This window comes from Perca fluviatilis, chromosome 6 (genome assembly GCF_010015445.1).
Source record: "Perca fluviatilis chromosome 6, GENO_Pfluv_1.0, whole genome shotgun sequence".
Taxonomy (NCBI): domain Eukaryota; kingdom Metazoa; phylum Chordata; class Actinopteri; order Perciformes; family Percidae; genus Perca; species Perca fluviatilis.
Window position 1 is genome coordinate 15,116,544 of NC_053117.1, and position 24,565 is coordinate 15,141,108.

At 40.3% G+C, this 24,565-nt stretch overlaps 1 protein-coding gene across 4 annotated transcripts in view; it reads right to left on the minus strand.

The window, feature by feature from the left end:
- ogdha (oxoglutarate dehydrogenase a) overlaps positions 1–24,565 on the minus strand; it is a 43,594-nt gene that overhangs the window by 7,528 nt on the left and 11,501 nt on the right. For 2 of the 4 annotated variants that reach the window (XM_039803862.1, XM_039803863.1), the window contains exons 3-13: positions 19,924–20,100; positions 16,836–16,938; positions 13,818–13,862; positions 8,199–8,314; positions 7,901–8,055; positions 5,511–5,657; positions 5,321–5,411; positions 3,748–3,927; positions 611–739; positions 352–531; positions 54–206 (exon numbers count right to left, since the gene is read on the minus strand). In XM_039803862.1, coding sequence (XP_039659796.1) covers positions 54–206; positions 352–531; positions 611–739; positions 3,748–3,927; positions 5,321–5,411; positions 5,511–5,657; positions 7,901–8,055; positions 8,199–8,314; positions 13,818–13,862; positions 16,836–16,938; positions 19,924–20,100 — 1,476 coding nt within the window. Of the gene's footprint in view, positions 1–53; positions 207–351; positions 532–610; positions 740–3,747; positions 3,928–5,320; positions 5,412–5,510; positions 5,658–7,900; positions 8,056–8,198; positions 8,315–13,817; positions 13,863–16,835; positions 16,939–17,378; positions 17,473–19,923; positions 20,101–24,565 lie in introns of all 4 variants that reach the window. The other 2 variants (XM_039803864.1, XM_039803865.1) reach the window with 2 other exon arrangements.

Consider the following 24,565-nt stretch of genomic DNA (forward strand, 5'->3'; position numbering starts at 1 on the left):
CTGGGAAACTCAGGAAAAAGCTAACCCAAGAATAAGAAGACGTGCGTTGTTACCTCATACTCCTGTCGGCTCACTGCTCCCTCTGCGATCAGTTTCTCGGCATATTTCTGCAGAACTGGCTTCTGCTTTTTGATCTGTTTGTACATCAGCGGCTGAGTGAACATCGGCTCGTCCATCTCGTTGTGACCCATGCGACGGTAACACACCTACAAACACACACACACACACACACACACACACACACACACACACACACACACACACACACACACACACACACACAAAGGCAAATCTCTTACAGTCAAACGCCGCTGTATAGTTTGAACCAAAACATGACGGATGAAAACTTACCAGGTCGACCACCACGTCTTTGTGGAACGTGGCCCTCCACTCAGCAGCCACCTTACAGACGTAGATGACGGCCTCGGGGTCATCAGCGTTGACGTGGAAGATGGGAGCGTTGACGACCCGAGCCACGTCGGTCGGATACGGAGACGAGCGAGCCATGCGAGGATCTGTGGTGAAGCCGATCTAGAGACGAGAGGTTACAGCTCAGTCATCTAACGGTTTATCACCGTGCGTGTGTGTTTTATGTTTGTGTGTGTGTTACCTGGTTGTTGGCGACAACGTGAATGGTGCCGTGCGTGGTGTATGACGGCAGGTCAGACAGGTGGAAGGTTTCGTAGACGATACCCTGACCTGCGAACGCTGCGTCTCCGTGGAGCAGGATGGACATCACCTGAACACACAAAGAGCATGCTGCTGCGTCAAAATAACTCAAAGTTTGCGTGTTGCTTCAGCTTCGGATGAGAAAATGAATCCAGGAGTTTAAAGCCCTATTCGCACGGGATAAGTATTACCTGGTGACCTCCGGTCATTTGTAATAATTGCGGAGGTTGTCTGTGATCTTAATCCCGTGCGAATCGGTCATGTCTGTAATTTGTAAAGTAATAATTCCCCCGCAAATGACCTACCATATTTCGCTGAAAACCGAGGTCCTGTGATAATATTAGGCCCTGTTTACACGATGACGCTCTCGGGTGAAAACGAAAAAATATTTTATCGGATGTGCCTTTCGTTTATACGGCGACGGCGTTTTTGGGGCTTAAAAACGCAAAAAAGTGAAACCACCCTCCAGAGTGGAAATCTTAAAAACGCTCCACCGTCGCGTTACCGTCTAAAGGGTAAAAACGCAAAAGTCTGAAGACAGAGGTGTGGAGAGAGACGAGAAAAAGGCGTCCGTTGTTACGGAGTAGGCTACAGAAAGTATAGGCTCCTGTTAGAATTTCAATGTAATGGCTGAATATTTAAATGATTTCAACAATGTGGATAAGGTTGTTATAGTTAGATGACGATATGTAGGCTATTCATTTGAGCCAGAGCAGGCGACAACGTTACGGATGAAGAGAGAGAGAGAGCGAGGGAGTGGCAGCGGTCAGCGGGCAGAGGTCAGCGGTCAGCGGGTAGAGGAGGGTCTGCTTCAGCCTCCTCTGCCCGCTGCCTCTCGCTCTCAAGCAGCGGCTGAAGGGCCGCGAGGCTCAGGGTATTGGTAGTGCTCCCGTGGGTGCTGTGTGGCTTATCACGGTCAATTGTGCCGGTCATCATCAGACAAACATGCAACTCCACCTCCTCGTCTTTCCAGAGAAGCTTTTGTTGTTCGCCGGCATGTTTTGGTTTCGCGCTACTAAGGAGAGAAGTAGAAGGAAGGTTCTACGCAGGCGGGTGCCTTGGTGGTGTTGTGTGGCAGTGCCACCTAGTCACCTGGAGTGCATACTACATCGAATTTCACACACTTTTGCGTCACCATTTGCACGCAGATTTCCCCTCCATAACGCTCGTCTAAACGCAGAATAAAAAGTGAGAACGCAATGGCACTTTTGCGTTTTCTCTTCAGATCGTTTCCGTGTAAACATAGCCTTAGTCCCGTGCGAATCGGCATCTCTGCTTTGTCCAGGATTTGGCGGGGCTTTTTTGTTTTTTCAAGGTACCTATTTCCTTCTTTTGCGCCTTTTTATCCATCTTTGGCGAAGAATGGAGGGTGCGTTGGAGTGTTTTGACAGTGTTTTGGGTGCTGGGTCATGTCGCTATACATCATATACAATTTGCAGAAAGAGAAAGATGAAAACCACCAGAAGTGCGAAGACAAAAGAATGATTAGATGGCGCTGGATGACATGTATAGCAGCATCGGCGTAAATATATTTTTATGTTTGTATCATACATCTAACAACAAGACATCTCCAAGCAATAGCTTATCAAAAATAATGCACAATCAAGCAAGGGGGCTCACTTCATAATTAGAGGTTAATGTTACAAATAAATCAAGCGTAAAGCTTGAGCTAATAGATTTTAACCTGGTGAAATGTTTGGTTTTATCCATCTAACCGGACCCTGCTTGACACCACCCGGAGAAAAAAGTGAGAGAAAGAAAAAGGAGAGGTCGCAGTTCGGACGATGACTAACTACCCGGTTGAGATTGTGTGTGTGTGTGCGCGTGTGTGTCCTCGAGATCTTACCACACACAAACACACGTAGCAGAGCTACCCACACCCATGTTTCTACTGTTGCTTAATGTCAGTAAATTCGAGTAAAATCACAGGCTTCGCTTATCCCGTTCGAATGCGCCAGATGAAACTCAGACGTGGGGGGGTAATTTATAATTCACACGAGGTCCCTAGATAATACTTATCCCGTGCGAATAGGGCTTAAGTGTAGAAGTAAGACCGGTCATTCATTGTTTTTTGTTGATGTCTTTCTTTTATATATCACCCTTTGGTCAGTGTTTTGCTGCATGATAGAGATATATATATATATATGCGCTTATTTCAATGTAATCAAGACCCGTGGTGAGTCTGTGTCAGAAAAATAGGTTCTGTTGTGTTTATTTATAGCCTCAAAGATCTGGGCACCAATTTTTTGAGAGTGCACTCGAGGCCAAATACTTTCAGAATGATCTTCTTATCAAATTAAATCTCCACCACTGATGTAAAAATGATAAGAAACAGAACAATCTTTTGATACTGCTGACACCGCCGCTCCTTCAGCTGTTTATGAAAAGTCATAAAGTCGTAATTACACGACTCTGCAGAGCCGTGTGCTCTACTGAAATCAAGCGAACTGTCATCCGCTCTCTCTCCCCTTTAGGGTGGTGAGCAACTAGAACAGTGACAAGACGTCATCACTCGCGAAATCATGGCAACCAAATAATCAACAAGGCGAGTACACTTGACATTCAATCTTAGGCAACAGCCGCGACATGAAATCACTGAATTTGATGAATTTACTGTTTATCAGACCCCAGATGAGACAAGAAGCTAACGTTAGCCAACGCTGCAGTTTACGTTCCCTCTGCCTTTGACTGCCCGCTGCAGGAGACGCTATATTCGCTGTATTAACGTTACCTTTTTTAAAACCGTTTTCCAGGTTAGTGGAGGTGCATACTGCTCAAAACCAACATGAAAAACGTAGCTAGTAATGTTCACTCAGCATTTTTATCACCACACAGCGGCTGATAAAAATTCTAGAGGAAACACTGCAGTTGTCTATGCGAACGCATGGTTAATCAGCAAGTGTATCTCCGGCTCAAGTGGCTAACTGTTAGCCTCCGATAGTTGCTAGCACATAAAGATTCAGCAGACACACAGACAGGATGTATAAATATGTGTTATTGGTTGACACACTGCAGGAGTAAAAAAAAAAAAAAAAAACGCTGCTGTGTGATTGTTTTGCTGCTGTGTCTCAGTCTCACCCGGTTGCCGTCGTTGTCTCCACAGTAGAACTGCTCTGCCTTGGTCTTTCCCTGCACCACGGGGTCCACGGCTTCAAGGTGAGACGGGTTCGCCATCAGAGACAAGGTGATGTTCCTGTCTGTCACACGGTTGATACGACGATGGTACATTCCCAGATGGTACTTCACATCTCCAGAGCCCTGAGGAGGAGAAACACAGCAGATGTCACTAGACTGTAGAGGAACAATAACGTCCTTCACTAGAAAAACATTACCTGGTCTCAGGTTTCCTGTATGTCAGTTAGTTTGGAGCAGTGCATCAAACACTTAATACTATAATTGGTCATTAAAATACTATTAAACAGCAATCCAAATCAGTGAATATAGGAAGTTAAGAAAGTTTCACCTTTATGCAAACGTCCTCTGAAGTGCATTAGTGCTGGTTTTGATTCCCAACAACAATGCTGGGACTATGACCGGCTCAAGCACAGATACAAGACCATAATGCCCCTTAATCTTTCCATATACAGTTTCAACAACACATACTGCAAGATAAATATAAGGCAAAGCTATGATATACAGTCTGTATGTGACGTTGTGCACCCATATAGTGGTAACACTGGAAAATACTTGGAGGGCAGTTAAACTAAAGGAGAATGTTTGATGTTGATATGAGAGATAGTTCAGAGTCAAATCTAATAATAATATACAAGTCAAAAGTATTTACTTTTGATAAATAGATAACATAAACGTTAAATCGTTTTTGGTAGTGGTAGAACACAGGGTCAGGCAATATGACAAAACTATATACATACATTACAGGCCAAAAGTTTGGACACACCTTCTCATTCAATGCATTTTTTTATTTATTTTCATGACTATTTACATTGTAGATTCCCACTGAAGGCATCAAAACCATGAATGAACACATATGGAATTATGTACTTTACAAAAAAAAGTGTGAATTAACCTAATTAACCCTGACAAGGCACACCTGTGAAGTGAAAACCATTTCAGGTGACTACCTCATGAAGCTCATTGAGAGAACACCAAGGGTTTGCAGAGTAATCAAAAAAAGCAAAGGGTGGCTACTTTGAAGAATCTAAAATATAAGACATGTTTCCAGTTATTTGCACACTTTTTTGTTAAGTACATAATTCCATATGTGTTCATTCATAGTTTTGATGCCTTCAGTGAGAATCTACAATGTAAATAGTCATGAAAATAAAGGAAATGCATTGAATGAGAAGGTGTGTCCAAACTTTTGGCCTGTACTGTATACAACTATATACAACTGGGTATAATGTTAACATTAAGCAGGACTAATGCATGGCAATACTAGATTGGATACTAGAATATATCAGATTTTTATATAATTTGCATAAATGTGATCATTAATTTGATTTCTGAGGTATTAAATGAACAGTCCAGTCTGGTTATCTGGTTGTCCCCAGTCAGAGTGCCCTGGGTGCTTATACCCCAGTTTACCTGCCTGAAGGTCCAGTTCTCTCTATAAACGGTATTTACTGTATGCAGTAACTTGTAATAACAGCAGCATTATAACAACAGTAATGGTACTAAAGCAGTAAATTACCTCATCAGCAGCTTCCAGTTTGGAGTCAAACTGACAGAAAATCTGTTCCAACTCTTTACGGATCACGTTAGCCAAAACATTAAGACGGCCCCTGAAAGAAGAGAGTGGTGAGTGTACCAACAACAAGACAGGGAGGGTGTAAAGTGTGTGCATATAAACACTGTAAATACAGTATATAAGTGTGCGATACCTGTGAGGCATGCCCATGATGACGTTTTCCACCCCGTTCTCAGAGGATTTATCGATGATGGTTTTCAGAGCCGGGATCAGAGACTCGCAGCCCTCCAGACCAAAACGTTTCTCTGCAGACCACTTCTTCTGCAGGAACTCCTCAAACCTGCGCACACACGCAAAGAAACACACATACACACACAGATTAACATATTACAACAGATAACAGATGTCACGAAAACCGATACTTTAGTATCAAGTCAATGCCAAAATTCTGAAAACATGACGGTACTCATTTTTCTAAAGTACCACAAGATACCGGGAGATTCATTTCTTCCGGACCTGAAGGGGGCAGCAGATACGCCTACAAGTGTTCTAGCCTACTGCTGATACGTGCAAGTTAGCGATTTTAGTCTTTGCGGTGTGTTCAAGTGCAACTTTTTGGCCAAGACACAGGAGACGTGAGGTGACCCAAAAAAACTCCTGATGTGTCAGCACTTTAATCACACCCTCCTTCCTAATAGTAGCTAAGTTTCCATCCACTTGTCAATCGAATTATCTGAAGTTCGGTAAAAAAACTCATGCGAATAAAGCTGGTGAAAGTGTGTTTCCATCCAACAGCTTTAAAGCGAATAAAAACCTGTGCGTAATGACGTCACATGCTGTTTTGCAATTAAATCGGTATATCGAATTGATTTGAGACATTTTATGGTGTTTCCATTCATTTTTGAACTGAATCGCACAAGATTCAAGCGAACTTTTGCGAACAAAGTTTTGCTAGACAAAAGTAGTTGTTGTTAATATTAGAAGCCAAGCTAAGCTACGATGGACCTTTGGCTGAGGATATGATCCAGCTCATCAAAAAGGTGGAACTTGCCTTATATTTTCCCTCCGGCACCGCTGCAAGACAACTCTCTTTTTTGAGCCGTGTATCGCTGTTTGAGCGCCTTCCATTTACTCCGCAGGACGTCCCACGGCTTGTCGTAAGGGACATTCTAAAACGCTTAATGTGAAAAAGCTTAACATGGTTTAATATCTACAACGATCAATCATCACCAGATGTATCATGGTCATATCTTGTCATGAACACTTAAGCCTGTCAAAAAAACAAAATCGAAATCCAACGATTATAAGTTATCTCACGTTAATGTGTCAGATAACGTCCATAATATTTGGACATTGGGTTAGATTTGACCGTTTTAATTGGTTATAATGAGCAATATAGAAGAGGATTTTTTGGTGATGATTGATCGTTGTTTAGGTACATTAAACCATGTTAAGCTTTTTCACATTAGGACTTATAAAGCCAATGAGAACCGTGGAGAGTCAACCCCCAGCCGCTCCGCTGCCCTGAAGCAGAAACTCTTTATGTCAGATAACGTCCATAATAATTGGACTTTGGGTTAGATTATTTGACAGTTTTCCGTGGTTATGATGGGTAATATGAGAGAGAAATTTGGTGATGATTGATCATTGTTTAGGTACATTAAACCACGTTATTTTCGCCATATTAATAATATTAATACGGCCACTGATGAAGAAAATATTAACATGAGATAACTTCTATAATCGTTGGATTTCGATTTAGTTTTTTTGACAGGCTTAAGTGTTCATGACAAGATATAACCATGACAAATCTGGTGATGATCATCGTTGTTTAGATACATTAAACCACGTTAAGCTTTTTCAAGTTAAGCGTTTAATGTCCCTGTCGTAACTGTTGGTCATTTCCTTCGCGAGCTCCTGATAAATGATGGCGTTTCTTAGATTTTTGCTATCTAAAATAGCTGTTATATTTTTCTGGTAGATTAAATTAAAAAAGTATCTCGTCTCCTCGTTTGTCCACTTACATCTGTTTTTGTTTTGCAAACAGAGCGGAAATACTGGGCGGAAATGAACTGAAACTTCTTCTTCGTTTTATTGCGGTTTGCAACCATAAAATTACCTAAAACTTAATCACAATTCATTATTTATTCGGCAAATAACGTTTCCATCAGCGTTTATCGCATAAGCCGTATATCGATCAAGAGAAAATCCGATGAGACCGAACGTATTTCATTTGAGTCGATATTGATGAAATTCAGTCGGATTTTACTGTTTCCATAAGGCATTTTTCATTCGATATCACTTAATTCGGATAAAAACGGGTCGATGGAAACATAGCTAGTGACAGAAAGTTGAAACTGAAAAATAAAAGCTTGAAAAAAAAAATCTGACACTAAAAAAAGTGTTATCCTTATCTTGAAACACACATTATAAAGGACATGGTACATGGGATTGTTTTGTTTTTTTACGGCGGTATCGAATTGGGTTTCGAGAATCGTGGAATTTCACAGTTATTGGTATTGACTTTGAAATTTCTGGGACATCCCTAAATGGAGGTAGATGGAGGTGTGTTGTGGTGTTTACCTGGTGGAGCGGACCATGCGGGCCAGCAGTGTCCTCTTCTCCTCCAGAGTGAACTGCATCACTCCCGGAGTCTCGAACTTCTGTCTGATCCACTGACACTGCTCCAGGTCGTTGATGAACATGAACTCTACACCGATGTGCTGACAGTACGCCATCTGACCAACAGAGAGAGAGGAGTAACACCTGTACAGGTAGCATCTTCTACACAAACGTTCAGACTCTGACTCGAGTTAGATGTTACAAAAACCTCCAGTGATATTCACAGCTGGTTTAAATGGACCTGTGTGTCTGTGTTTACCTCCAGTCGGCGGATGATCTCCTTCAGTGGCAGGGCGCTCTCTGAGCCTCCGATGAAGGTGGTGGTGGGCAGCCGGAACACCTTGTCCAGGTCGGACTCATCCAGACCATAGAAGCCTACATGTCCCATGATGCACCACAGGACAGAAGGGGAGGGAGGAGGGGGGAAAAAACAGGGAAGGAGGTGAGAAAAGGTTGCAGGACGGACAGAGGGGACACCAAAAAGATGGACAGACACACCAACATGCCACGGCAAAAGAAAACATGCATATTTGAGCTAGTAATGAATGAATATGCATTATTAACACAATATGGAGAATAGGCAGCAACAGCCAGATATTGTTCCAAACCACAGACAGACAAACTTGCAGAGAAGAAAGAAGAGGACAGAGCAGCAGAAATAGAAGTTTGAGTGGTTTTACAACGAGCAGGACCGGGTGAGTTGAGTGAACAGTTGTGTGGTTTAATACAATTAAAAAATAAAAAGGGAGACATCGTTAGCATCATTAATTTACGGCAATCGGCAGCTTCACACATCAAACCAGACATGACAGAGCTCAGGGTCAGTACGCTGATATTTCTGTACATTTCTTCTTCATGTTCAGACTCAAACCAGCAGTGAATGTATCTACTAACAAGTAATGTGTGTGTGTGTCACAGCCGGATGGATCTTCTTCCTCTGTGCCATAAAAAACACATCAGTGAGCCACACTGTTGTACTGGGTGACATCTTCCTTCATCACCATGAACACACACATATGCTGCTACAAATACTCTCTAAAGAACCAAATGTGGATGTGGTTTGGGGACCAGGGAGGAACAACCTTTTAACTTTTATGTTTGGGGGATCTGTGGGTCCTCCTACACCAGGAAATGTCGAGCATCAAACACTTAATTTCCTGCATTCTGCTGAATTCGTATTTGTAAGGCATGATTTACTCTTCCCTCCTCTTTTGCTTCTTTTGTTTGGGGAAGTAACATCTTTAACGTGCATGTGACACCTGTTCATGTTAATTATTTAATGTATAAACTCCTGGAGTGTAATAGCTCCGGCTTTTTAATTATTGTTTTACATATACATATTTATAACAATATTTGTGTTCTCTAAGAAGTCAGGAATAAAACGGTAATTTAATGAGAATAAAGTCATCTAAAAAAAAATAAAAAATAAAACCCCCCTGTCCTATAGTCTGCTGTGCTTTATGTTATTGCTCTGCTGACATTAGTGTCTCCTTCAGACCATCTGACAGACACAGGACCCTGTTTGGGACTCTCTGACGAGACTAAGTTTAGAGAAGCGGCTGAATCGGAAGTGGAAAACCGAAACTAACAGAAAACAGACCTAAATCTCACCGTTAAATGTTAATTTCACCACCTCCGATTATTAAGTGTAGTTCCCAGCCAATTCCCCAAGCTTTTCAGTGGGAAGCACACACAGCAACACAGAGCTACCGCTCAGAGGAAAGACCCCACACTGCAGTCCAAACTTTTTACAAGTCACAATAACTGGGCGCATATGCAATTAATATCAAATTAGTGGTGGGGACAATTCTGGGTAATCAGATAAGTTGTAGGGGCATACCTAAATAATGGTTGTATAATTAACAAGACAAGAAAAATTTCAAAGACATATTAAAGGATATTTAGCGTTTGTCCTGCCGAGAGCTCTGACAAGATCTTTTTTTACTGTATAATGTATTTAATAACCTAATTTAAAGTTTCCCTTTTTTAGTGTGGTATGAAATAATATGTATTATTTTTAAACTAATATCTGCCTCAAAAATCGTTATGGTCTAACAGGTTAAAATGCCATTTGTAGAGCCTTATAGTTTTTGAAAGTACTGAAATTAATAGAATAATAATCATGTTCATGACAGCATGATGAAGATGAGTAACGTGCTGGGGTTGGGGTTATGGGTTATTTTGTAACTTCAAACTGATGATGGGACAGTTAGTAGAGAATGTGTTATGGAGGAGAGAGGAAAGATGGAGAGAGAAAGTAGAAGGTGTTTGTGTGTGTGTGTGTGTGTGTGTGTGTGTGTGTGTGTTGGGGGAATAGTCCCTGGTTAAAATCCCTCCGTGGACTGTAAATGATCATTAAATCCCTCGAGACCGCCTTTAACGTTTTCTAACTCAAAACTGCCAAACAGAGGGCTGAACTGGGCAGACTAACAGCTCACTGAGCCAATCAGTGAGCCGACACAGGTTATAGAACTCAGAAGCACTACAGTCACAAACCAATCACACGACTGACAGCCAAGCTGGCAAATCAAGCAGCAGAGTCTCTCTGAAGACAGCAGGGAGAGGGGTCACTGCTCAGCCTCTCATTCACTTTCCTCACTACCTTTCCTTGCCTCCTCCAGCTAGGGGTGGAGGCAGTCAGGGAGGAGAGGAAATATAATACAGTACAACACTCTTCTTCTCTGCTAAAACACGTTTTCACAAACAGCTCCCCATCACAACCTGACAGGTTTCTGATGTTTACCCATCCGTCTGCAGCACAACACATAATTTACTGCAGTTTCACATGAGGACAGATTCACAGCTGCAGAGCTCTGCGCCACATTTCTACTGCTGGCATGCCAAAAAAAGTCCAACTGCTTTAATAATCGTTCTTAAATATTGATGCTGACATGAGCTGGCAATGAGTTCAGTCCTGAGCTGAAAACAACAACATCTTCTGTAGGAGTAAAGTCTGATTGATACACTGTCAGTTATCTGGAGGCTGCCACAGATGATGTATAGATCATCACACTATGTTAGAACTACAGTTATGTTAGTAACTGCTGATATCTCCCTAGTTTATAAAACACACTGAGGCTTAAACTGCAGAAAAGCCCGATATATGGGAGCAAAACAGAAAACAGAGCTGAAAGAGATTGAAGTAGAGAAAGAAATCCAGAAACACACAGAGCACCAGCTAAGAACAGTTCTGCTCTGAAACATCATACAAACTAACACTGCTAAATAACACAGGCTGAACATTTTCCACTTGTTTTTAATTCATTTTATATTGTTTTTCACCCAAACCAAATTGTGATTAGAGAGGGTTTTTTCCCCTAACAGTATTCCAGACAAAATACAGAAACAGCAAATATTCTTAATGAAATATTTTTGTATTTTGGCAGTAACATTTTCTTTCACTTTATTTATCACAAATGTTTTAAACTATAAATAAGCACTGAAACTTTTCAGAATAAAATACACCTGTGGGAAGTTCAACACTAAGAGGAACATTTCAGTCAGTGTTGCAGGTCAACCTTACAACGTGACGTGGAGAAAATTATTTTCTAACTTATGGCCACAAACTGACTAAAATGCGTTTTAAAGTAACTGAAGAGTTGCTGCTCATTAATTCAATTCTCCTCCTGATGTCAAGGACAGAGATATTTCAGTCAAGCATCGCCATAACTAGGGCTGCAAATAACCATTATTTGCATTGCTGATTAATCAATTAGTTGTTTGCTCTTAAAAATGTAAAAAAAGTAAAAAATGTCAGGGTTTTCCGAAGTCCAACATGAAGTCTTCAAATGTCTTTACTTGTTTTGTCCATAACTCAAAGATATTTAGTTTAAATTCATAGGAGTCAAGAAACTAGAAAATATTCACATTTAAGAAGCTGGAGTCAAAGAATTTCGACTTTTCTTTCTTTGAAAATGACTTAAATCGATTATCTAAATAGTTGGCGATTAACTTAATAGTTGACAACTAATTGATTAATCGTTGCAGCTTTAGTCATAACAACTTGTTATTTTAGGCTTATTCTTCCTTTTATAACATTTTGTGGTGTATGCACCTTGGAATTACATACAGTAGATTGTGTCATCTTTGTATTTTCAACATTGTGTTTTGAAAGGTGTTACATAAATGAAGTTGGTTTGCTTTAGTCAGATGAGAAAAGTAAAAAGTTTCAGGTGTAATTTAAAAAAAAACTAAACGTGAATATTATTCAGTGGAAATAATGAATTCAGTATTATAACTTTATGATATATTTGCCTTCAGGTCTGGAAAATGTTAGAAGTGTTAAGTGCAGAATGTTTTACCTGAACCTAAACTTTCATCCTTTTGTGGCCACACTTAAGAATATTTTCCTGACGTCACCTAGTGATCTCTTTTCTGAGAGATAACTCATCTATCAGGAGGTCTCTAAAAACTGTTCTGTTTACTGGACAGAGCAGGGAGCTAACAGCAGCTAGAAGCTAACAACGCTAACTAACCGAACACAGGAGACATTCAGAAGGGAGTGAGGCAGCAAAAATTCTTCATGTTGTACATTTAACGGTTTATATTTTTGAAAATTGTGTGAATTTCCTCTGAATGTTTCCTGTGCACTGAGGCATTAAAGGGATATTTCACTGTGGTTCACTGTCTGATATCATCAAATAAACACAATCTTTCCACAGGAGTAAAGAACAGTGAGCCTGTTGAATTGAAAACTTTGTGCACTCTCCCTCTGGTTGAAGAAAAAAGTTTTGGGGTATTTTAGAATCATCATGTGTTTGTCTCATTATGTTATGAGTACATCAGAGGTATCAGCTCCTGGGTTGTTTTAAGGTGCAATTTCAGTTGTTTTAGGATGAAATCTTTTATATAGTTGTATTAGAAATTATTTTGTGATCTTGATTGCCTAGAACTTGCTGTCTGTCTCAGCTAGGAGACTTTTAAAACTTGTCGAAGCTTTCCCGGTAAAATAAAATTAGATTTTCTTTGTTCAGGTTAGTTATCAATACATCAGTTCTTATATTCCTGCTGCAGAGACATTTCCATTTACCAGCACATGTTCAATTTAGGGATGCACTGATTGGTATCGGAAGTGATATTGATGATATAGGGCCATGATATGATATCGCCCATGATGTCACTGATCCATATTAAAGCTTTACTGCGTAACTTTTTTATATTAATGAACGTCCGTTACAAAGCTAATTCAGACTATCAGCTCCACACAACTCTCTCTGTATTTCTCAGTATGACTATGTTCAGAAACTAGTGTCGTCTGGCGACGTTTGCGCGCAGGAAATCAAGCAATGTGTCCTCCTTAGCTACTAGAAACTGCGTGGAGGAGGGGTGGGGGTAATGCGTGATAACGTAAGGCTTGTATCACGTGGATGCGCCAACAGTTTTGTTGTCATTACTTAGAATTCCTCATGGGGGAGACAAAAACTACACACTATAGCTTTAAATAAATACAGTGTAGTATACTGTATTCTGTGTTGTTTTAATATTAATTAATATTTATACACATTTGTATAAACAACATAAATCGTCTGTGTAGTCTATTTTTCATGTCCTTATTTTAATGTTTAGTGTAGTTTTTAATATTCTGAAAAAGTAGTTTGGCAGTGGTAACTGTGGTTCCCCAAAGTCCAAAGATATTTGAGGTTACATTCATTAACTCCTGTAGAAACAAGTTTGATAAAAGCAAAGACAGTGAACCAAATTAAATATCGCTTTTCTTTCCCATTTTCTGGTGCAGCAAACTCTACAAGAAATCAGGATGTCAGAAACAGAGTCCTGACTTCCTGTAGATGTGACGTGCACACTAAAATATTTCACTAAAGATGAACTACTGGCTTCACAGCACTGGGCAGTGACACACCAGCCTTGTGGTTTCTCGTACCTCCTACCGTTAGGATTCTCAGCCTCTCCTTGAACACAGCCAGGTCTGGAAGGGTCGCCAGCAGGTGGCAGCAAAGGAAGAAATACCCGGACACTGTTAGTGACCTACAACCTGCTTATAAACCAGACACCCACGGCTATTTTACACCACCGCCACAACCGTCTACAGCTAAAACAGAACACAACTCCTGCCCCGGCATCTCAATGTCTCCACCACCTTTTTATTTGTTTGAAAAAAGGTCCAAAGGTTTGGTGATTTTAGAGTGAAGTGGTGGAGAATGAGGGATGCACACCATGCTGAGGATACAGAAGCCATACCACAACCAACCCACACTGAGGCGGTTCCCAAACAGGAAGCCATTCTGCACAGGTCACCTTCACCGCAGCAAGGAGGCGACTAATTCGTGAACTCAACACTGACGTCCTCAGTTTTCACTACAAACTTTAAACACTTTGCACACAAACCAGCGTGTCTGATCTCAAAAACATTTTTCACAATCTGTCCCTGTAACAGTGTGAGTTTGAGCACTATTCAATCATTTTGTGTAAAAAGGTGCAAATAGTGTTTTGAATGTGAGGGACTGAACAGTGCTGACGTCAGATGGTGTACCAAGTTATAGTGCAGTAAAAGCAGACAGAGTAGAGTTAGACAAAGCTAATTAGCACTTAGTTAGCCAAAGAGAGCTTGAAGGAAGAACGAAGAGACAGACCAGGTCACAGCTTTGATACTACAGAGTTATCCCATCTAATAAGACAACAAAACAAATAAAAAAATCAAGAGTTTCCTTCTGTCATCATACAGTCCAGAAAAATCGGATAACAGGAAAATATAAGTTAACAAATCATTCAGTCAGTCTGGTCTACAATTTTTTCAGACATTCAAATTAACGCCCGTTTCCCCGGTTGGAAAAATAAAGATAAAGTTTAGCTGGGATTAAGAACGAGGATGTCACCTTGACCGCCACAAAAATGTGTTAAAGTGTTTGACACCTTTGAAGCAACACGTTTACAGAAATAATAACTCTTACGTCAACATTTCTCTTTGATCAACACGACAAACGTTAAAATGAACTCCTAATGACCTCGACCAGAGTCTGTTTCAACTGAAACTGCCTTCCAAACAGAAAACAACTAACCTAAACACCAAGTCAGACTAACCAATGAGGTTAAACACAATCACTACTCAGTCGGATTAGCAGGTTAGCAGTTAACTGATAAGTGAGACTTCTCTCTTTGTTCCTGACTTAGTCCTAGACAGAAGTTACCAACTTTTTTGACTAAACAACAACAACACCTCTGACCCCTATCGCTGTTTCCACATCAGTTCAGCCAAAGACTGTTCTACAAAGTGGGATTTGTTCCCTCCTTGGTTTGTTAACATATATGTTTAGAAAGGCGTGAAATTCTCCAGTAAATCTAAAAAATTTAAAATAGATTTGAACAAAAGTCTGAAAACGACTTACATCATTGAGTGCAGCTGAAAAATGTTTATCACCTTGTCACATGAGAAGGAAACACTTCTCTGCTCTTAATATTTTCTTAGATAAAAGCACCTCATTCTCTACCGACACAACCACATTCAACATTAATTCACCCTAAAAAGCAAACACGCCTCGGTTTCTAGCAGAAATGAATCAATTGAAAGTTAAATTGAGCCTGACATGTGTAGGCAAGACATGATACAAGTTGATATTTAGCAGAATCAGTATTAAGATTCCCATTTAAAAACAGGGATGAAAAAGAGCTGAGCTGGTCCAAAACCTTAGTGTCTCTCATAGACTTTATATAAAGAATGGACGTAGCATCGGTGTTGTCACCCATTTGTTTGTGGACAGACATTTTGAAGCCAAGAGTTTGCATTCTGGCCGTCGCCTTCTTTTTTGGAGCCAGTGGCGTCGCCCCCTGCTGGAAATTAGATAGAATGCAGGTTTAAGGCACTTCCGCATTGGCTTCACTTTTCAGGCACGGACATTGTCTGTAGGAGCCATGAGCCAACAGAAACAAGCTGATACAACAAGCTAACGAGGCTGCAGCTGAGAGCTAACGAGTCAGAGCAGAAGCCAAACAACGGAGAGCTAACACACACATCTAACTGCAGCAGCAGGTTTCCACCATCAGATTAAAGATGCTGCAGAATCCAGAGCAACTAGCACAGTTAGCACAAAGCTAACAGCTCAACACCAACTGATCCAAAATGCTGCTGACAGCAAAGTGCTCATGTGCCAAATCCATTTGCACAATAAGATCATGTGTTATGAATAGAAACCCTCAAAACAGACACTAAACAGATCTTACCTTGAGGTTGGGTTATTCTTAAATAACATATCTTGCGCTTTAAAAAAAAATTTATATATATGTATATATTATCGCTCAAAAGAAAAGCTAATCTTTTTATTCTGGCCCACATGTCATTGTTGTTCCTTTATAACCAGGTGGAAAATGATTAAATCCACAACACCTGAGGGCCAAATCTATTTCTGCTAAAGTGAATCGTATTAAGATTAAGATCTCCAATTAATCTAATTAGGATCTTTCTCGTTTTAGTGAAGCTTAAAGTCCTTCAAGGGGACTATTTCACATTGTCAGTAAAGAGGATGGTTCCAGTTTTGAGAAAAAAAAAAAAAAAAGAAAGTTTAAGAAACGTTCAATGTACACAAGAAAGTTCATTTCAAAGAACACAAGAAGGTGTTTGGGAAGTTTGTTGTTTTAGAGACATTTGTTGTATACAAGAAGGTTTCAGAAATGGTTCCAGAAGGATTATTTCTATCGTATGAAAAGACTAGAAATGAAATATTCCCATTAACAAAACAGGATTAGGAGAGCGTTCCAGGAAAAATTCATCGTACACAAGAATATTCCGAAAGTCTCCGGTTCAGGAAAAAGTTTTTGAAACATGTACTGTACATGAGAAGGTTCAAGAAATTCTCCTGATGTACAACAAGGTTTCAGCTTGCAGAAATATGCTCAGTAACAGACTTCCTGCGACTATCGGTAAACGGCAAAGGGTTCAGCTCCTCACCCAGCTTGTCGGAGGAGGTGATAATGTCAGTGGGGACACACGAGTCCAGGTCGGCGTCCATGATGCCGAGGGGGTCCAACTGGGCGACATGGTGCCCTCGAATCTACAGGGAGTGACAACAGCCCAGAGCCCACCCAGGACAGGACGAGGGGGTGTAGGTTGAGGAGTGAAGAGGAAGAGGACAGGACAGGACGGATAGGAATGGAGGAGAGGATGAAGGAGGAGGAAAAAACAACATGCAACAAATTAACCGGAAGAGAGACGAGAGGATGAGAAGCAGGACGGCGTGGAAGATTTTGAAAGTCAAAGAAAGAGAAGATATAGAAAAGGAGGAACGCCGAAATAGAAAGAGATCAACATCGAAACAGGATTTGAGACAAAAACAAGGAGAAAAACAGTACAAGTTTTGACGACAGAAGGGTGAGAGTATAAAAGAAGGAGGAGAGAGAAAGAGAGAGAGGGGTGGGGGGTGGGAGGGAAGAGCAACATTAACACCAAAAGCTGGAAGCAGTTTGTTTGTTTTCTCAGTTCTGGCGTTCTCACCGACGTCCTGGAAGCCGGTATTCACCGGCGCATCATCAAAATTCACACAGCTGATTCCCAGAGGATCCAACTGGGCATTGTGATGCCCCATCACCTGCACACACACCCATCACACACACACATTTGGTTATTACAACACAAACACCACTGACAGGCAGGCCTGGTTACTGGAGGTCTCCACAGGTTGACATAGCAGAGAGCTACAGTACATCCAGACTAATAAGGTCCAGGAGGGTCCCGGTGTGTTGCAGAGACTCTGAGTGGCGGTCTTCTCTCTCCATTCGGATGTGGACAAAATCTAACTAGCCATGGGTCTATTTCGGACCGGGTCAGGGTCTGACTGTTGCCTGATTGATTATATTTTCAACTATCAACGACTGCATCTTGCTGATGCAGGTTTGAAGACAATTTATTTATCATCCAGTGAGAAAAATGTATTTATGAATAGTATAAAGCTTATTAAATACAGTTTCTTCTTCTTCTATGTTATTAGAAATGTCGACTCAGTTTGTAGCTCCATAGCATCCCGGCTAATGAGGATGAAAAACGGATGAACGCGAAACTAATCGTGGGAAGAATATGTGTGATATGATTCAAAGATTCAGTTTTTTTCTCCTGATTAAAGCTTCCCTCTGTGCTGTGAGAGAAGTTAGCGATGTGGAAATGATTAAGTTCGTATAATAAAATATGAATGTAGTGTAGATAAACTAATACTGAGCGGTTTGTTCTGCGGTGTTGTTTATGGGAGTCCATCCAGAGCTGCCGTGTACACTTCTAGAGGTTTTTCATTAAATCAGATTTCACATGAGTTTAATCTGACCTGAGGCTGTGCTTTTACCTGCAGGTTAAACTCAGATTTCCTTTAAATAAACCAGACCTGAACCTGAGGAAATGAGACTGACCTGTTTGCAGTTGTGGGGTTTGGGGGGAGTCTTCCAGACCATAGTTTCAGACCTGTGAAGACCTCCATTTCTCAACCTTCTCTAACCAGCAAACAACAACTAAAGAGGAGTTAGGATTTCATTTTTGTAATTTCATGTTCAAGGGCACAGTGGAAACTTTGCTTTATCACATACAGAAATGTATGCCTTAATTGCAGACCTCTTAAGTTTGCACACAAACTAATAAATGAATAATCATAAATGAATCTTAGAAATCTTAGAAAACACTTTCTCTTTTCAGGCTGAGAAATTCAAAAATTCCTACCTAGGGCTGGGCAATATATCGATATTATATCGATATTGTGATAGGAGACTAGATATCGGCTTAGATTTTGGATATGGTAATATGGTAAGTGTTGCCTTTTCCTGGTTTTAAAGGCTGCGTTAGAGTAAAGTGATGTAATTTTCTGAACATACCAGAATGTTATAGCTGTTCTATTATTTGCCTTTACCCACTCATTGTGTAAATTTCATTTTGTTAAAGCACCAATTTTCAACACTACAATAACGTCGCAATATTGCCATTTTTCTCTATATCGCCCAGCCCTACTACTACTATACTATATTAAACAAATCATGAAAGTTTATAAATAACTTGTACACGCTAAAAATGTGTTCAAGTATAATATAAACAGAATGATGAATATATAACAACCTCTAATAATAATAATAATTTAATGATCACCTAAAGATCCCACATCAACAAAAAACAATTTTATTAATCTGTTGGCTTCACTGAGCTTCATGTTACATGAAGTTCTGTGGGGGGAAAAACACATTAAATATCACATTATACAGTCATGGATCCGGGGTTAATGCTGGGAAAATAAAACATTTTTCAGTGTGTTACAAATTCACCAGAAAATAAATTTTGAACACAACATTTTCAATTTAAAACAAACTAAAATACTAGACATATCAGCAACACAAATTAACTTAATTGATTTTAAAACATAAAAAGACACCCGTTTGGACCTTCAATATTTCCCATTAAAAAGGCCAGTTCACCCAAATTGCAAAGTCTAGACAACATCTCAAAACCTGGACAAATAAAACCAACCATCCAGAATTTTTTTTCCATAAATACACTTAGAATTCATAGAAAAAAAAGGGGCAGCAGAACATGCCTGAGAATCATCATGCTTTTAAGTTGTATTCAATATAAAAGTAACTCAGTGATTAGCTGTCTGTACATTGATGGGTAAACTGCAAACAGGAGCTGCTGATAGATCATTCTGCAGACTTTAAATGGAGAAAGTTTGACTGAATGAAAACTAATTCATACATGGGGTTCAAGCTGTAGCCCAAGGCTAACTCATTGAATTCATGGCAACATTATATTTCCTGTTTACATCCCCCGAAGCATTATGGGCACTGTAGTTTCAAACCCTGTGATTTTGGTGAACTGACCCTTTAAGACATATTGGAGTCTGGTACCGTGTCATATCACCCTAGCCTCACATCCTGCAGTGCGTTATCAGTAGTTACATGGAGGTCATAATCCACCTGTGAGAATGTGTGAGAATGTGTGTGCGCGTGTGTGCGTGCATCAATGCGTGTGTGTGTCTGTGCGTGTGTGTGTGTGTGTACACGTGTACATGTACCTGGTAGGCCCTGATAAGGGACTGGACAGCCAGATGATCCTCCACCAGCTTCTCCACATTGGGCTGAGCTCCGACCAGAGAGGAGAGCTGAGGAACTGCAGATAGAGCCAGAGGAGACTGGTAGGCTGCACCGGGAGGAGCACCAGCATTGGCATTCCTGAAAAATACATCCCATGACTGGACAAGAGGAGGAGGAGGACAAGGAGAAGGAGAGAAAAAGAGGAAGATTTTTAATAAAACGATCAAAAAACCGGTCTATTTGTTATTGTGTGTCTAACCAAGTTTTGCTCAAGAACAAGACTTGTTGCCAGAAGACAACAGTGAGTGAGAGTTGGAGAGAGAGGTGCTGAAAAGAGTTTATTTTGTTGGGAGGACAGAAAGCGTAGCTTAAGGGTTATTTAAAATACCTTCAATGTCATGACTGAATACACGTATATAGATGATTTCGACAATGTGGACAAGTCCACACAAGTGTTCAGAACAAGACTTCTCTGTGAGCGTGACTTGGTTAAAAATGTTTTATTTCTCTGTAGGGTCATTTCCATAATGTAGTCAGAAACTTATAACAATCTGAGCACTTCAGTGGCAAAAACAGCACTTTTAGTGGCCGTACATAAACGTGTTGTAATTCTCCCGATGAGCCCATTTCGCGGCAGTCGGCTGCAGCACTCTCGCTCAACACTGGATCAATTTCAAACATTGTCACTCAAGACACTAAAACATGGGAAAATAGGGTCCAGGCGATATAGTATACAGACATTTCCCTTTAAGACAACTATTTACCAGTATGCAGGGTCATTGATTAATACCATGCTGTACCAAAAAAAGGGTGTGGCCATGTGCTGGTGCGACCAACTGAGAAAGTTGGTCGCACCAGCACTACCAGTGGAAAAGTTATCTGGAGCCCTTTGAACCTTTCTCTCTTTTTTTCAGTCTTAAAAGTAACAACTTATGTAACTTTTTTTTAATGTAAACTGAGTACAACACCATAACGGACTTCCAGGAGAGACTTCTGAATCATTCATGGTTTCTCAGGCTTTTTAGTGTGGCTTTTCTGAACATCTGTAAACACTTACGCCTTCAGACATGATTGAACATATATTAACTACTTTTTCTATTATACCCCCACCCTGAGTGCCCTCTGAAAGTCTGAAACCAGAGGAGGGTTGCCTGACAGCTGATATATACCCCCCCCCCATCCCCCAGCTGACCTACTTCTAAAGAAGAAACAAGACAGAAACAAACGGTATTTATGTTCTAGTTAGAAGGCAGTGGTTCTCCCTGCACATACAGCCTGTTTTCTCTGTTACAGCTTCAGGTTTCCACTCTGTGGTTCATCAATCATTCTTGACTCATGAGTCACAGACTCTCTCCGCCCTGCTCGCAAACATTTCATCCCCAGTATCAACTCACTACAACAACAACAAAAACTCATTCTACATTTTACTCTCTTGCTGTAGTTCCAAAATGTTCTTTCAACTTTAGGACATATATGCACATCTCTCACTTCACATAAACAAATATTTCACTGGGAGATCATGACAGTATTCAGTACATATCGCAGGTCAATACTGCAACTGGCACCAAGCAGAAGTACTGGAGAGTAATCACAATGTTGTTTTAATCAGTTTGTCTTGACCCTCTCCCTGACAGACTTAAGCAATATAACACAAGAGGGTATGATTTAACGTCATTATTGGCACGAAAGTGTTGCGGCAAGCACCTCGGCCCGTACGCATCACCCTGCAACTTTCTTGACTTGCAAAATGATCTTTTAAATTGACGAACATCACGTGTAGTAATCCATGGCTCAATTCAAAACGGATCAAAAAATGATTTGTCTCTCCCCGTTCCCTACCGTACATATCTTTTCCGAAATAAGGTCCTATGCTGGTCCACCGGAAGGGGAAGGGGAAGGGCTTCATCTCTCTATTTATTAATTTAGACACACAGGAAGTGACTTGTTCATGCACCACTCTGCTCGGTTTGATCTTCTCTACACAACTCATGTCTCTACATACAGTCTGTCCATAAATCACTTCAATCTGCAGGAAGACTCCTGTTTTAAGGCGAGACACGGCAGGCAAAAACATCGTTTTTTTTCTTCACTGGTCAATTTTGAAATTTTTGGCTATTTGTGTTCAATAACATGTCTTCTTTCAGACTTGTGGTGAAAAAAAGTCCAAAATACACATTTAGGTCTTTATTTTACTACAGTTTGTCTGTTTGCGTCGGTAGATTTCTCCTAAAGTCAACAAAAGTTGGCGTTCTAAATCATCCCGCTGCTCCGCCTGCTGTCGGATCCAAAGATGGTCATTTCCTTTTCATCGGCAACCAATCGTGAAAGTAAAAGGGGGGATTTAACTCAAAATGCGCAATCTCATTGGCTGATGCCAATTTCTAACAATGTGATTCGTTCAGAATGGTCACGTGACGCGCTCTGGCATTTCCGCGGTAGTTCAGAATGTCGAAAGAAATGCGTCGAAAACGGTCGAAAATCACCTCAGAGAAGACGAAAACAGTTGTTATCAGCAAGAAGACCCAGGGGATTACACACTAAGACAGCAGATGATGAAATGCCTTCACATAGTACGTCAATATGTCAACTATCGTTCAGAAAACAGGAGTTTTCAGACAGCGGAGGTAATCAGACCCTCTCTCTCTCAAAGCGGTTTACAGAAAGTCATATAGCCTACATGTCCTATGTGTCACATATATACTAACTACACTGTACTGATCGCGATACAACACACTATTACAAAACAATTACATCACACAACAGTTAAAATTGTTGTATAATATAATTACTATATACTAGTCTACTAAACAAATCTGTAATTTTGGGATCCTAAAGTGGTTGTGAGTCCCTCAGCCTGTGGCAGACAGATCCATATTTAGTCAGTGGAGCTGCTGTCCCATCTCCTAGGAGAACTACCAGCTTCTTTTCTGGTGTTAACTTTGGGAAGTTTTATTTTTTTGGCTATTTTTCCAAGGTGTAAATCTCTTAGTGAAGATAGTTTTTCCTAGTGGACGAGGAAGAGTATCTCTGTCTGACCCAGTTGGTGGTCACTGAGCCCGTCTCTCTCTCTGACCTGTCTGTCTGACCCAATTGGTGGTCAAATAACAATTTAGTCTACTTTGTTTGCTTTCTCCATTGTTCTAAATATTGGTCTTTTGAATGATTCATAATTAGTGTTGTTCTGTTGGGTTGTTATGAACCAGTGCTTATGGGAGCCTGGTTAGTTAGCCTTACCATCAGCTGACTGAGGGGACTGTTTCTGGTTAGTTAGCTTCACCATTGGCTGACTGAGGGGACTGTTTTGTGGGGAAAGTAAGCTTGAGGCAGCAGCAAGTATGGCCATCCCCACCTTGATGAAGGTGCCTCTGCCATGCTTTCTGTTATGGAGAAGTTGTGGCTTCAGAGCACAGTTGTGATGGTCAATTCAATGAGAGAAACTAAAATGCTCAGGATCTCGAAAGCTGAGGCTGTCACAACTGCCAGTGTAAAACACAGGCGCAAGAGTCTAAGCATAGCTAAAAATAGCCTACATATGGTGCTGGAATGGACAATTAGACTTTACAAAGCTGTGACATCTACTGTTGGTCTTGTTCTGTGTCCATACAACTGTCTAGCGTGGGTTTTGTCGGCAACTTTGTGCATGATACTCCAATGTTAATTCAATGAGTTACTGCAGTTGTAGGCCTTATATGCATGCCACTTTATTATTATTTTCATGAGCTTGAAATATTCTATATTATTATCACTAAGACCCTGGGCATTTATTCTGTTTTTGAGCATTTTTTCCAATAGAAATGTATTAAATTCCCCTATTTAAATATAAATTTTCTCAAAATGAGGTTTTTGTCATTCTCCAGTATAAACATCTCAGCCTATGTAGCACATACGTACACCAAACTTTCCAGTTATACACTTAGCAGTATTCTGAAGATATTTTCAGAGGGATTTGTTAATAAATCATTCCTGGCCTGATTTAGGTCACATTTTAATCAAATAAATATGGCGAAAATCGATTTTTTTAAGGCTATGGACAGTATATTTAGATTTTCTAGGTAATGAAAGCAGATATCCTGAAATCTCTCTGAAATTTTGTTTTCATCTTGTGTGTAAACAAAAAAAATGAAAAAATAATTTTGCACCTGGCTTTATCATATGTTCAGATGTATCTACCGAAAATATATGCAAAATCACGCATATTTAATGAGATAATGCCTAATTTGCATAATTAAACATAAACATTTCAAAAACTTGTAATACATTTTTTTCATATACTTGTGTATGTAATCAACTGAGGAAGTTTCATGGTTGTATCTATTATTTAAAAATGTTACCCTATTCACCTGTAGTGTCTCGCCTTAAGCCGTAAAGTGTCTCTGAAAAACTCTGCACTTAGGAGAATATAAAGAATCACGAGATGGGACATGAACTGTCCTACTGATTCTGATCTGTAATAACTGGACGTATCCACATGTATGTGTCCAAACAGAGAATAAGTAAGTCAGTAAACAGGTTCAGACAGACCAGTGAGTTTCTGATTTAAGATTGCAGTGAATGCAGACTCATCACTTCCTGCAGCTGCTCGTGTGTCACACTGTCAAAACAGTTGAGGTGCTTTCAGCCCTT